General features: G+C 44.0%; 1 protein-coding gene across 2 annotated transcripts in view; it reads left to right on the plus strand.

Moving 5' to 3' along the window:
- LOC138566940 (amino acid transporter heavy chain SLC3A2-like) overlaps positions 1–13,329 on the plus strand; it is a 440,795-nt gene that overhangs the window by 156,044 nt on the left and 271,422 nt on the right. For both annotated transcript variants that reach the window (XM_069644698.1, XM_069644699.1), the window contains exon 3: positions 7,787–7,957. In XM_069644698.1, the coding sequence (XP_069500799.1) occupies positions 7,787–7,957 (171 nt within the window). The remainder of the gene's footprint in view (positions 1–7,786; positions 7,958–13,329) is intronic.

Here is a 13,329-nt window from a genome sequence, read left to right on the forward strand (position 1 = left end):
TTGGCGAGCAAGAACGGTTCAGTTTCCAGAATGTGTCTCCACTTGTCACCCTCGACCTGGTGTTGCACTGGCAGCAATTTCCTCGGAGGCTCCTCAGTTACCTCCTGAATACCTAGAATTCCAAGATGTTTTCCGGAAGGATCAGGCTAACTCTCTACCTCCTCATAGGTCTTATGACTGCCAGATAGACCTGATACCTGGATCTACTCCTCCTTGTAGTAGAATTTATGCCCTCACCGAGCCTGAGAATCTTCACCTCCGACAATACCTGGATCAATACCTAGCGAATGGGTTTATTCGTCCTTCCAAGTCCCCTGCTTCCTCAGCTTTGTTCTTCGTTCCAAAAAAAGAAGGGGAACTTAGAACTTGTACAGATTATCGCGCCCTGAACCAGATCACCGTTAAGAATAGATATCCGTTACCTTTGATCCCTGAACTCCTGGACCAAGTCAGAAAAGCATGCATATATACAAAGCTGGATCTTAGAGGAGCCTACCACTTGGTACGAGTAAAAGAGGGCGATGAATGGAAGACGGCCTTCCGCACCAAGTATGGGCTATTTGAATATCAGGTCATGCCCTTCGGACTTTGCAATGCCCCGGCCGCCTTTCAATATTTTATGAACGATGTCCTCAGAGAGCTCATAGATGTGTGTGTTGTTGTTTACATTGACGACATCCTCGTTTATTCTTCATCGGAAACTGAACATCGGAAACACGTGAAAATGGTCCTCGAGAGATTGCGTCAACACAAACTTTTCGCTAAGTTGGAAAAATGTGTTTTCAACGTGACTGAAGTTGAATTCTTGGGATTCATATCACCTAGCGGAGTGCGTATGGATTCAAAGAAGGTCGATGCAATTCTCAAATGGCCATCGCCATCCTCCGTAAAAGGTGTTCAAAGCATGTTAGGCTTCGCTAACTTTTACCGCAGGTTTATCCCCGAATTCTCTCGAATAGTCCAGCCCATCACCGCCTTGTTAAAGAAAAACAAACGTTTTGAATGGTCTACCGAGGCGGAACAAGCTTTCCAGAATTTGAAGACTAGATTTATCTCTGCACCGATCTTAAAACGTCCTTGCCCAGAACTCCCCTACATCGTTGAAACTGATGCTTCGAGCCTTGCCATGGGGGCAGTTCTATCACAAAAGGACCCAGTAACCAATCAGTTGCATCCCGTGGCATTTTGGTCCCGCAAATTCTCGCCTCCTGAAATCAATTACACTATTACTGATAAGGAACTTCTAGCTATCAAGTCCGCCTTTAAGGCTTGGCGGCATTATCTTCTGGGGGCCCGACACACCGTTACTGTGATTACAGATCACCGAAACCTGCAATATTTGAAAACCGCAAAAGCTCAATCCTCTAGGCAACTCCGTTGGGCACTATTCTTTGCCGAGTTTGACTTCATAATTACCTATCGACCTGGTACAAAAACCGGTAAAGCTGATGCCCTTTCTCTGATGGGAGTGGAAGAACATTTGATCAATCCTAAACCTCTACCTATCATTCCCGAACAAAGAATTCTAGGTGTAATCGCCACACAATCCATAGAGGAAGTTGAGGATAAAGCCAGGCTACTGGTAACTCCAGCAGACATACAGAATTGGCATCTGCAGGGAAAGGACTTTACGGTGAAGGACAACCTATTATATTTCCAAGAACGGTTATACCTGCCCAGCACAGATTTACAGAAAAAGGTAATCTCTTGTTATCACGATTCTTTAATGGAAGGACATCCCGGTATGACCAAGACCTCGGAAAAGATCAAGCGCTACTTCTGGTGGCCGTCTTGGAAAAAAGATATCAGAGACTTTATAATGTCCTGTGGAGTATGTGCCCAAAACAAGAGTCAAAAGGAAAAACCAGCCGGCCTCTTACGCCCTATTGACATCCCGCCTCGCCCTTGGCATACGCTTTCTATGGACTTCATCACCGATCTACCTCCATGCTCCGGATACAATACGATCCTAGTAATCGTGGACCTATTCTCCAAGATGGCGCATTTCATTCCACTCAAAGGCTTACCAACAGCAGCAAATCTGGCCCGAGAATTTCTCGAAAACATCGTCCGACTGCACGGTTTTCCTTCAGTTCTAATTTCGGATCGAGGTAGTCAATTTATTTCTCATTTTTGGCGAAGTTGCTGTCGGTCGGCTCAAATTGATGTGAGACTTTCGACCAGCCACCACCCTCAAACCGACGGACAAACCGAGAGGACCAATCAAACTCTGGAACAGTATTTGCGCTGCATGCTACAACAAACTGAAAAAACTTGGAAAGATATCCTTTGGATAGCCGAATATGCCTACAATAACTCTGTCCACTCGGGAACTGGGAAGACCCCGTTTTTTCTTTTATACGGTAGTCGCTCTCGAACCTCGGAGTTGGATCCACTCCAAGATCTTGGAACACCAGCAGTAGACCACCTGCATTCTACAATCACCCAAGCCTTTAAGGAAGCCTTTTCTCACCTTCAAAGGGCTAAAGAACAATACAAGAAAGGAGCAGACCAACATCGGAAGGAAGCCCCCCAATATCAAGTAGGAGATCAAGTCTGGTTATCCACCAAATATCTACCTCTAAAAGGACCACGCACATTCAACCCAAGATACCTTGGTCCCTATTCCATCACTACCATAGTAAATCCAGTAGCGGTCAAGTTGGACTTGCCCCCTCACATGAAGATACATCCGGTCTTCCACGTCTCTCTATTAAAACCCGACTAACTACATCTCCAAAACCTATTCTAGTTGATGGAGAACTCGAGTTTGAAGTCAAAAGCATCCTGGATTCCAAGATCTCCAAATCTAAACTATTTTACCTGATTGACTGGAAAGGCTACGGTCCCCAAGAAAGATCCTGGGAACCTGCAGAATATGTCCACGCGCCTCGTCTAATCAAAAGATTTCATCGAACATTTCCTAACAAGCCCAAACCCCCGGAGAAGCCCGGTTTGGGAGGGGCCTTTAGGGGGGGTGCTGTCATGATCTCTGCTTCCAAAAGATCAGGACTTGCCCGACTCCCTTGGAAGCAGACCCATAACCCCGGTTCCGAGTGCCAGCCAGTCCCAATTGGGACCTTTTGGACCCTGTCCTGGCGCCAGTGGCACCAGGCTCATAAAGATGCCCAGTCCCAGCGCTGGAAGCGCCGGGCTCATAATGCTTGGGTGGACTTACCTGCAGCAGACCATGCTGCTTACTTACCTGCCAGTTGAACCCCTGATCCTCTTCTGTTTGGGACTACTTTTCCTGTTGGGTGGGGCAGGAGCCACTCCCTAGGTTCAGAACACTGGAACTCTTCTGGAAAGCAGGAACTCTTTTCTTAGGCGTGGCTGTGGAAGGAGACACCTAAGCACTACAGGAGGCTATTTAAACCACACCCGATGGATGAATCTTGCTTTGCGTTATTCTGCAGCAGAACGCTCATCGTGTCTTCTGCTTCTGATCCTGGGCCTAAGGGAACAAAGGCTTACCATCCTGGAATCCAGTCTTCAGCAGCACCTGTAAAGACAAAGAAAGAACAGGTTAGCACTATGGTCTTCAGTGGCAGCGCATCTCTTACCTGGTCCATCGGCTGTCACCAACGCCTCGCGCTGCATTCCGGCATCTGAAAGACAAAGGCTTACCTACTCTTCGCATGCTCCGGAGGTCTTCGCACTGCATTCCGGCATCTGAAAGACAAAAGCTTACCAGCTCTTTGCACGCTCCGGAGGCCTTCGGCGCTGCATCCCGCATCTGAAAGACAAAAGAAGGTGCGTTTAAAGACATTGGGCAACTTTATTACTCACGTGCCATTACTCCTTCCCATGCCGAATCCAGTGGGTATTCCAGCACCCTTCAGCTTCTCTAAAGCTCCGAACTTGTACCTGCAAGATAAAAGGGACAGTTAGTGCGCATCGTGAAGCAGGCTACAAGCGCTTACTTACGTGCTTCCAGGCGCTTCTATTCCTCACGCGGCTTCGATCCTCAACTCTCATCAGCCCGCCATCCGCCATCGCCGGAACCCTGCAAAACAAGAGATATCATTACAAAAGACTTTTGACATTTGAAGTGCCCAGAACTTACCGTTCGTGCAGTTAACGACGGACAGCAGTCCTCTGAGGTCAAGAGGCCTGCACCCTTATTCAGTGAAGAAACTGGTTACGGCACCCTGCCCCGAGGCAGATGGAGAGCTCGGCGTTCACTTACCTAAGGTGAGGGTGTTAACCTTTGGGGTTCTACAGGAGAAGAGAAAGGGAAGAGGAGAGAGGCACCCAATAACCCCAGTTCATTAATCCCATATTTTCTATCTGCAGACATCTTACTCTTCGAGTCAGACATACAGTGCACAGAGGTCCAGCCCAAAGAGCCAACCGTGTGTTACACATCACCTTTGAAGATACGGCATTCACCCAGTCAAGACCGGCGCCTCTGCGGGAATCAGGTGAGCGTTACAATTACCATCTCCTAGGCCTTGAGGCAGAACATTCTGCTTTGAACCTGGTATTACATTCGTATCATCCCACCTTTGGTGGGATGGGAACAGCTACCTTAGCCTGGTTCGAATGAATAGGCTTTGTCCTGCAGGTTCAGATCACGTGTGTAGGGACCACAGATTTCATTTCTCCAGCTTGAATTTATGAAGATTTTCAGCTTGTGTCCTATCTCTTTTCTGTTCTTACATCTTCCCTCTTGTTGTCCTGGGCAAGGCTGTGCACAGTGACTGCACTGGAAGCCTGGTCTCCATGTCTCAGCAAAGTCTGCATGACAAGTCTCCCTCTGTTCTCTCGATTCCCTTCCAATGTCTTCCCATTCATTTCAAAGTTGCTGTGGCTTCCATCTTTTTGTTTTCATGGGTGTCTTTGTTAATTGTGATTAAGCATCTGCTAGCAGTTAATGTGTGTTCTTATGCAACTTGTGGTTACTGCGTAGTAGAGTGTGTCTGTCCTCTATCTAAGTGAGTCATAAGCATCGTGTCTGCCAGCAATAAATCTAAGTGCCTGCGCAACTTCATGCAGGGATGCCTATGTGCTTCATGTCCAACACATCTGTCATGGTGTCAGTTGTGAAATCATCTTCTTTCTTAGAGCAAGTCGGCTGACTTTAACCACAATCGATTGCAGGTGTATCTCCTCAACGACGTCATCAGGATAGAGTCTAAATGGCTATCTGAGTGAATAGCATTTCTTGCACCTGCGATACATCGATGATGGGGAGGAGCAGCCCAGGAATGATGATCACCTTTTTGTTTCTCTGTCACCGAGATGAGCGGGATAGGTGCAACGAGGGTCATGTTTAGGTCTACTGCTTCAGAAATAAATAACGTTTACTCGATGTGTCACCAACCGGGTTTGCTATGGTCATTAGCGTCCAAATTCAGCAAGATATCAATGATGTAAAAGAAATGCTGCATTCATCCCTTCATTTGGGAGAGTACTGTCCTCCATGAAGGACGCTTCGCTGGTAAGCGTTGTGTAACCAGAACCATGTTAAGTGGCCATGGTTGTATGGTAGAGTGATTGCCAAAAATGGAAATAAATGTAGGACTTCATTGAGAGGTTTGTTCACTCTACAGGGATGGCTGGCACCATTTTGGAGTACTCTGGCGTGTATGTTAATGTTCCTGTTTGCTGATCTGAAAACAGTTCAAGACAATAGGTCTGCTGGAATTGTTTATATACGTGACCGTATTAAGTGGAGAAAAAATTCTTCTAATACCAAGATAGTAAAAGACATTGCGCCAGTCAGTGTTGAAGTGTCACCAGCGTCATATTAACTTGCCATACTTGTATTCTAACAAGGTTTTCAAGGATGGAAATAAAAGTGGGACTTAATTGAAAGGTGTTCTCCCTGTAGGGATAACTATCACCATTTTGGAATCATTACTTAGTTGCGTGTACTGATGTCCCCATTTACAGTTTAAGGTCTGAAGCATTTAAAAATAATGGATCAGCTGAAAATATTTGTTTTTGTGATCTTATGTGGAAAAAAACTTTGTATGCTAACAATATGGTTCCAGGTGTGTGTGCCATTGGGTGTTTGTTATTCTATTATGTGTGTGTCTTGGGTAAGCTTAACCTAATGCTAATTATTTACATATTGAAATAATTCACACATTCTGTCTTTGCTACTGTCCTTTCTTTTGCCTCGGGATGTTTATCTGTCGGGCAAGGCAGCAGCAGCGTGTGGGAGGCCCTAATGTCCTTATAAACTGGGCTGCTTTTGCCAGGTGAAGTTCGGCAGCAGTGTGGGAGGAGTCCCTTTAGTAATGGCCGAGCTGCGTATGGGTTGTTTAAAGGATTCTATTATGCGCCGGTGGGCCCTTTTTAATTATTCTTTTTTCCCCAGCTTTTTCTTCTTTGTTCCCTTTTCCCCCTGAAATGGGGTTACATAAACATGGGACATACTCTTGCTGAGAAACGGGTGACTTCAGCACAAACTGTCTTTGGCAGGAAACACCACCACCATGGACGGTGGTAGATCAAAAGGGTTCCATGATCACTGCGGCTGGACAAGGTCCATCTGTGTCGCAGAAATGCTGATGGTTTCGCTAGCTATAAACCTCAAACTGTAGGTCATGGAGCTACATTTTATCCATCTGACTCTCAAAACCGGCAGTGATAAAGAAAATTCCAAGAAAATTCCAAGGTAGGCATTTATCTTTTTGTATTTTATTTTTTATTAGCAATTTTTGCATTTTACAACACTCTACAGATGCAATATATAGTCGACATGTCTTAAGGCCACTCACTCCCCCCATAAAGAAAAGTATAAACAGAGCTAGTACATGTCCAGGAATCTACCCCATATCTTCTCAAAAAGACCATTGACTTCTTCCGACGATAAATCAATCTTTCCATGTCAGCCAATTTTAACATTTCATCCATCCAAACATTCACTTCTGGAGACAGGCTTGACTTCCATCCTCTTACTATCAATTTTTTAGCCACTGAGGCACCTCTAAATAGTCATTTTAGTTGCGAGCTGCTTGGATCATTCATTAATTCGTCATCACCAAGAATTAATGGATCAAAATATAATCCATGGTCTGTCCTTACACATTGTTAAAAAATTATGCAAAGTTTTCTCCAGAAATCACTCCCACACTGCCAGAGCATTTATCAACCACCAATACAAGGCACAGCTCCTGAAGAAAATGTGGATTCTGGCAATTAACATGTTCCAGGTGTGGGGCAGAGAGTGGACACAACCGGCTGAAAAAGGCCCGGGACCCGCATAAGGGGCCGTCTCCAGGAGGTACCCGCGGCGAGGGACAAAGGGTGCTTGTCAAATTTCAGGATTATATACAGGATCCATAAAGTTATGGTGTGCAGATGTTCAAGCTCTAAAGTTTGTTTATTGTGGTGGTGATGTTCTGACGCCACACAGCTGCATGAATAGAGTTCATAGGACTTTGTGTTGATCCAATACAAATAACTGCACCCTTCTGGAGCATTTCAGACCACCAGCATGGTGTCGGCGTGTCTGTTCATGCTAGTAGCTGTGGCCCCACTACTTCTAGTAGCGAGGCCACCCTCTACTACAACCCGTTCCAGTCTGTTGTTTGGTTTTATTTAACTTCGATCTGAGAGTGGTTTAAAAAGTGTCTTATTGTTTGGTGTGTGAATGGAACATACTTTCTCTTTTTTTTCTTTTTCTTTATATATCAATGTGTGCCTTAATCTGCACCACCATTTAAATTTACCTTGAGTCTCAAGCTTTGCTTAGGTCCATTGAAGTCTGACTTTGACAGAGCATTTGTTTTTACTTAACCTGTACAGATGTTGATTTGTCTTCCGTGGCTAGGTGTCCGACAGCAGCTGGATTTCCTGGGTGCAATTAAAATCCAAGTCTTGGTGCTTGGTCCAATTCAAAAGGCTGATTTGAGTGGGTTTTACGTGAACATCACTGAAATAGACCCAGTCTACGGATCACTGGAGGACTTCCAAAGACTTGTGATCAAGGCCGTCGAGAAAGGTAAGTTCTTGTGGCAAGGCTGTTCTGCATTACTGAATGCACGATTCCTTGGGAGGTTAATTCAAGCATCACCATCTGCACTTGGTAGCTTCCCCATCCTCACTATCCATGCTTTGAAAATTCGCAGCAATGTTTTGTAACCTCTATACTCTTCTCACTACCACTTTGTGCTTTTTTTCTTTTTTGTAGTCAGCGTCATTCTCACTCTATTCTTTGTTTGCATTGCTTTTCCCCCTAACACTTTACAGCCCAGATAGTTAATTCTCTATACATTCAAAACTAGAATGTAAAGTGACATTCCCCATACAACAATAGGGTTCTATGTCACATTACCAACGTTCGTTTTTTTCCGATGTTTTTTTTGTCAACAAAAATCCATCTTAAAAACCCATCGAAATGAATGTTTTAAAAATGTGTGGGGTCCCCCCGCCATGTCCATATTTTGTTACCCCAACCCTGTCCCTATGCCTTTTATAGCCTTACACACCTCCATATACATTTCAATGCAATTATTATTTTTTATTTTTTAAATCCATCGAAAAAATGACAATTGGTGAAAAGGACGGTATACAAACAATAGGACTGTACATGGGGCATATTCAGAACTGTGAGGTTTATAGACAGGCCATGGTAAACACACAATTCGACTTTTACGAGCTTCCTAGAGCACATTCTATGGCACTTAGGAAACTATAACAACTGGAAGACATCCAATTGAGGCATTACAAAAACCATAAGAGTGCTTTGCCCGTCTACCGGGAGATCTAAACCTGAAGATGGGATATCTTCACAAATCGACCACCAAAGCCAAATGCCTCTCACCATAATGCAACTCACCACAAGACCAATCATTTGAAAGCACTATGGAAACCCCAAGAGCACCCCCCACCTTTTGCCTATCCTTCAATATCGCTCCACCTTACCATAAACCTGCTCGAGTCCTCTCCTCGAACTTCGAACATCACAAATGTACATTAGCAACTATAACAGACACACTGCGTCCCTACCCACTCTATAAGCATGAGGCTGCCCTTCTGGACACAAAGACTTTGAGGCCTTCTACACGTCACGCCTAGAAAGCTCACAAGCATGCATAGATGAGGGTTCCTCCGATCTGCAAACTCCACACAAAGCACTTCAATCTTGCCTCCCTGTCCTCCGAACTAACCAAACCCACTGAATCTCTTCCAGATCCAAAAGAGCTACTGGAGACCATGAAAACAGCAGCTGTGCATGGCACAAATCCTAAAAACATAACATACATGCACACATTTACCTGGTGACACCAAGAAGGCAAACCATATTTACCTCTGCATTGTATTTAAAGAATGCCCATAGCAATATTGACCTTTTTTCAGAATCCTGTGCCCGGACATTCCAATGTTGGCCTAGTGGCAGAATGCCAAAACCTTTGGATAATTTTCCAGGGAAGCATGCTGCCCCATTCAGAACCAAACTGTCTGGCCAAAGGAGACTTCCTTCAGTCCTTCCATTCCACCCAAGACTATAGTTGAATAGATGCTTGGAATCACTGAACGCTGGGTCCAATATTCTAGGCCTTCTGTTTCTACAATGAACCAGATCTTCTGATGGCCCATGCCAACTGAGTGCTCCCAACACAAGCAAGTATGAAAATCTACTGAACACCACTTAAAAATCCTGTACGGAGTCTAAGAAACCCAATTCATGATTACCATTTAAGAGGCTCTGATACCTTTGAACCATCTATCTGCTTCTTAGAGCTGTCTCAACGTGGACTCAATCCAGTAAAGTGCATCACTGCCAGACTCGACCACCAGCTCGCTGCTGTGGAAACACCGGTTTAGTCACAACTCACGCTCTGACTCAACCCAAAAGAAGCATGGTCTCAAGCCACCTGACGGCATCGGCTCACTCGTCTTGAATATTGACTCGTCCCAGTGTTATAATGTAGATTTGTTATAATAGAATACTAATGTTGCACGGTTCCAATTCAGAGTCCTCTGCCCATGTGGTTCTGGAATTGAGGAGAGAACCACACGGGAAGAAGACGGCCATTGCATCGGGAGTCGAAGGGGAACTCTCTTAATAAAACTTTCACGATAACTAAATGCAGTGTGTGGACAATCCATACTTTGAACTTAACAAGTGGCGATGAAGAGCCGTCTATGGAATAGGAGAGTTCCCAGAGTGTGCATGGCTGACTGACATAAGAAGCAGGAAGAAAAAGAAATAGAATTATCAAGGCTATCGAAGAGTATAGCAAATCAAATAAGAGAGCCCACCGTGAATTCATGTTTCGTGAACTGCGTGATTTGAATGCTGTGCGAGCTGCAGTAGCAGCGAAAGGAATCCACAGATAAACGCATTATACGTAGGCACGTTGATGATGCATGTATAATGGCAATGAAGAAATAAGTTGAGTAAAGCGCCCAACGACGTGCTTTGCGTGCGGCCATCTTTGTTGAAAAGGATTACCATAGCAACATTATACGGAGACGTGTTGCCGATGTACATTTATCCAGGCAATTGTAGAATGCACGTTCTACGCTAACAAACACAGCGTTGGCAGTACATGAACAAACAAAAATGTGTGGTATCTGTAGTGGACTGAATTAATCATGTACATGAAATTAAGCTTGGATGGCGGCACAATACAATTGAACTGTCCGAACACTGGATTGTGGTAGAGATTCGAGTGTAAGATAAAAGAAATTCACTGCATTTCAACGCTGGATGAGTCATTTCGAATCACAGTGTAACATTTACATTAAGACAGCATCCTCAATGTGGCAAGGAGGATTCAATGCATGAAGATGTATAAACAATACTAAAAATATAGGAAATTAAAAACTCACACAGAAGAGAAAATGGACCTCAGAGAAACAGAAACAATGCAACAATAAATGAAACACTGTTCTACCGGAGCAAGTACCTCATATTCGCAAAGTTGTAGAACCGGTTTTCGTTCAGGCTGAGAAGAATTTCTTCTGTGTCATACACCTCATCATGCAAAACATTGTGGGCACCGCTGAAATTTTTGGCACAATCTGATAGTCCTGCCTGCTCATGGGAACAGTGGTTGGACAATTTTCAGGTCTATTTAAGAGCGATTGGTGGGACAAAGTACAATGATGACCTGAAGGAGGCCACCCTACTCAATTGTGTGGGTACGGAGGCATTGAGAATATTCAGAACTTTACCAGATCCTAATGATACTGAAGAAGGATCTGGAGATTCCGCAAGTAGTTCCAGGAAATATGAGACTGCGTTGTTGAAGCTTGGCAAACATTTTGGGAACAAGACAAATATAGTTCTGGAACGATATAGATTTTTTTCCAGAAAGCAGAACAAGAATGAATCCGTCGATGCATATATTGCAACACTAAGACGTCTCATATCTACGTGTGAATTCACAGGTGTGGCAGACGAGTATCTAAGAGACCAGCTTGTTCTACATGTAGCTGACTCCCGGATTCAACAACGGTTGTGGCAAGCAAAAAACCCAACGTTGGAACAAGCTTTAGAGATAGCTAAATCAATTGATTTAGAAGAGAAATGTATGAGAGAAGGTCAAAATAAGCAGGACTGTATTGATATCAAGTCAGTTCAAGCTGTGAATGATGGGAAATTTAGTAAGGATGAAGAGGCCTTGGTTGCAATGGTGAAGACAATTTTTAGATCAGACCTTGAACCCCAGACAAAACAAGGAAATGTTCTACAGATCACAAAACAGATGCTACAAATGTGGATGGTACAAGCATGTAAAACCAGATGAGGACTGCCCGGCGATAATGGCCGAATATTTCAGATGTGGTCAAGTAGGCCATTTTGGCAAAGTGTGCCGCAATTCTAGAGGAAGAGGCCGGTTTAACACACGTGGAAATATAGCAAGGATTCCACTCAAGTAGGTAGAGGTGCTACTACTGGCGTAAGGGCTGTTGAAGAAGCTTCTGGTTCAAGTGATGCAGTGGCGATAACAAGTGAATTTGAAGAAGAAATACAGATTTTTGCTCTCACATTAAACCAAGGAGCTGTGGGTCCATGAGTACCTATGAACATTGATGGCATCACCCTACAGGTCATGGTTGACACAGGATCTCCTTATACTATGGTGGATAAGGAAACGTTTCTGAAAGTATTGAAGAGGAGGATGGAAGATCTACATGTAACTAAGGTTAGAGCAACTGGCTATGGTAAATCTCCAATTAATATTATAGGTTACGTTTGGGTACACTGGACTTCGAAAGGAGAAAGACATATCGCAAATTGTATGTAGCCCAAGTTGGGTCTCAATAGTTGGCTGGTGGCAACAAGCATCATTGAAAATTAGAATTCACCCAGGTGAGAACACACCCATTTTGAGCGTGATGGATAACTGTTGTGATTCTGCTGCGACTTTGGCTGGAAGTTTTCCCACATTTTTAATGACAACATTGGCATACTCAAAGGTTTCAAGCATCGTATAATACTTGAGGGGTGAGGCCAGTAGTACACAAAGTAAGAAACCTTCCAATTGGCACGCGAGAAGCACTGAAAGAAGAACTAGAGAAATTATGTTCACAGGACATCATTGAGCCTATAGAGAGCTCCGCGTGGCTTTCTCCCTTTGTGATTGTAAGAAAGCCAGATGGGTCAATTAGGATGTGCGTTGATCTGAGAGATCTTAATAACATATGGATAGATCGCCATCCTCTACCCAATATTGGAGAGATGCTCACCACCATGGAGCCTGCAAAATACTTTACCACATTAGACTTATCCTCTGCATACCATCAGGTAGTTCTAGAAGAAGAGTCAAGGCATCTTACATTGTTTATAACGCCCCTGGGTGCATTCAGGTATAAGAGAATGCCGTTCCGTTTGGCATCGGCGGCTGCTGTTTTTCAGAGACTGACGCAACATCTATTTGAGGGTTTACGAGGTATGCACTATTTTCAGGATGACATTTTAGTCTCCGCTATGTCTGAAGATGATCATGACGCCAAACTTCTAGGGGTGTTGCAAGTTATACAACAAAAGGGTCTCAACCTAAAAAATTGAGAAGTGCAAGATAAAGAAAAGAGAGGTGACCTATCTAGGTCATTGCATCAATGCTGAAGGGATTAAACCTAAAGAGTCTTTGGTAAACACCATACTCCAGCTTCCCGATCCTTCCAATAAAGACCAACTGAGAAGTTTGTTGGGATTTACAGAATATTATTCGAAATTCATAGACCATTACGCTGATACAACGACTCAGATGAGAAATCTAATGACTAAAGGTATAAAGTTTGAATGGTCAGAAGAATGCAAAAATGAATTAGTCAATCAAAATGTTAATAAACAGAGAACCTGCCTTAAAGATGTTTGATTGCAGTGCAAAAACCATTGCGTCTGTGGATGCAAGCAAC

The sequence above is a fragment of the Ambystoma mexicanum genome, chromosome 2p (genome assembly GCF_040938575.1).
Source record: "Ambystoma mexicanum isolate Mex_15411 chromosome 2p, UKY_AmexF1_1, whole genome shotgun sequence".
Taxonomy (NCBI): Eukaryota; Metazoa; Chordata; class Amphibia; order Caudata; family Ambystomatidae; genus Ambystoma; species Ambystoma mexicanum.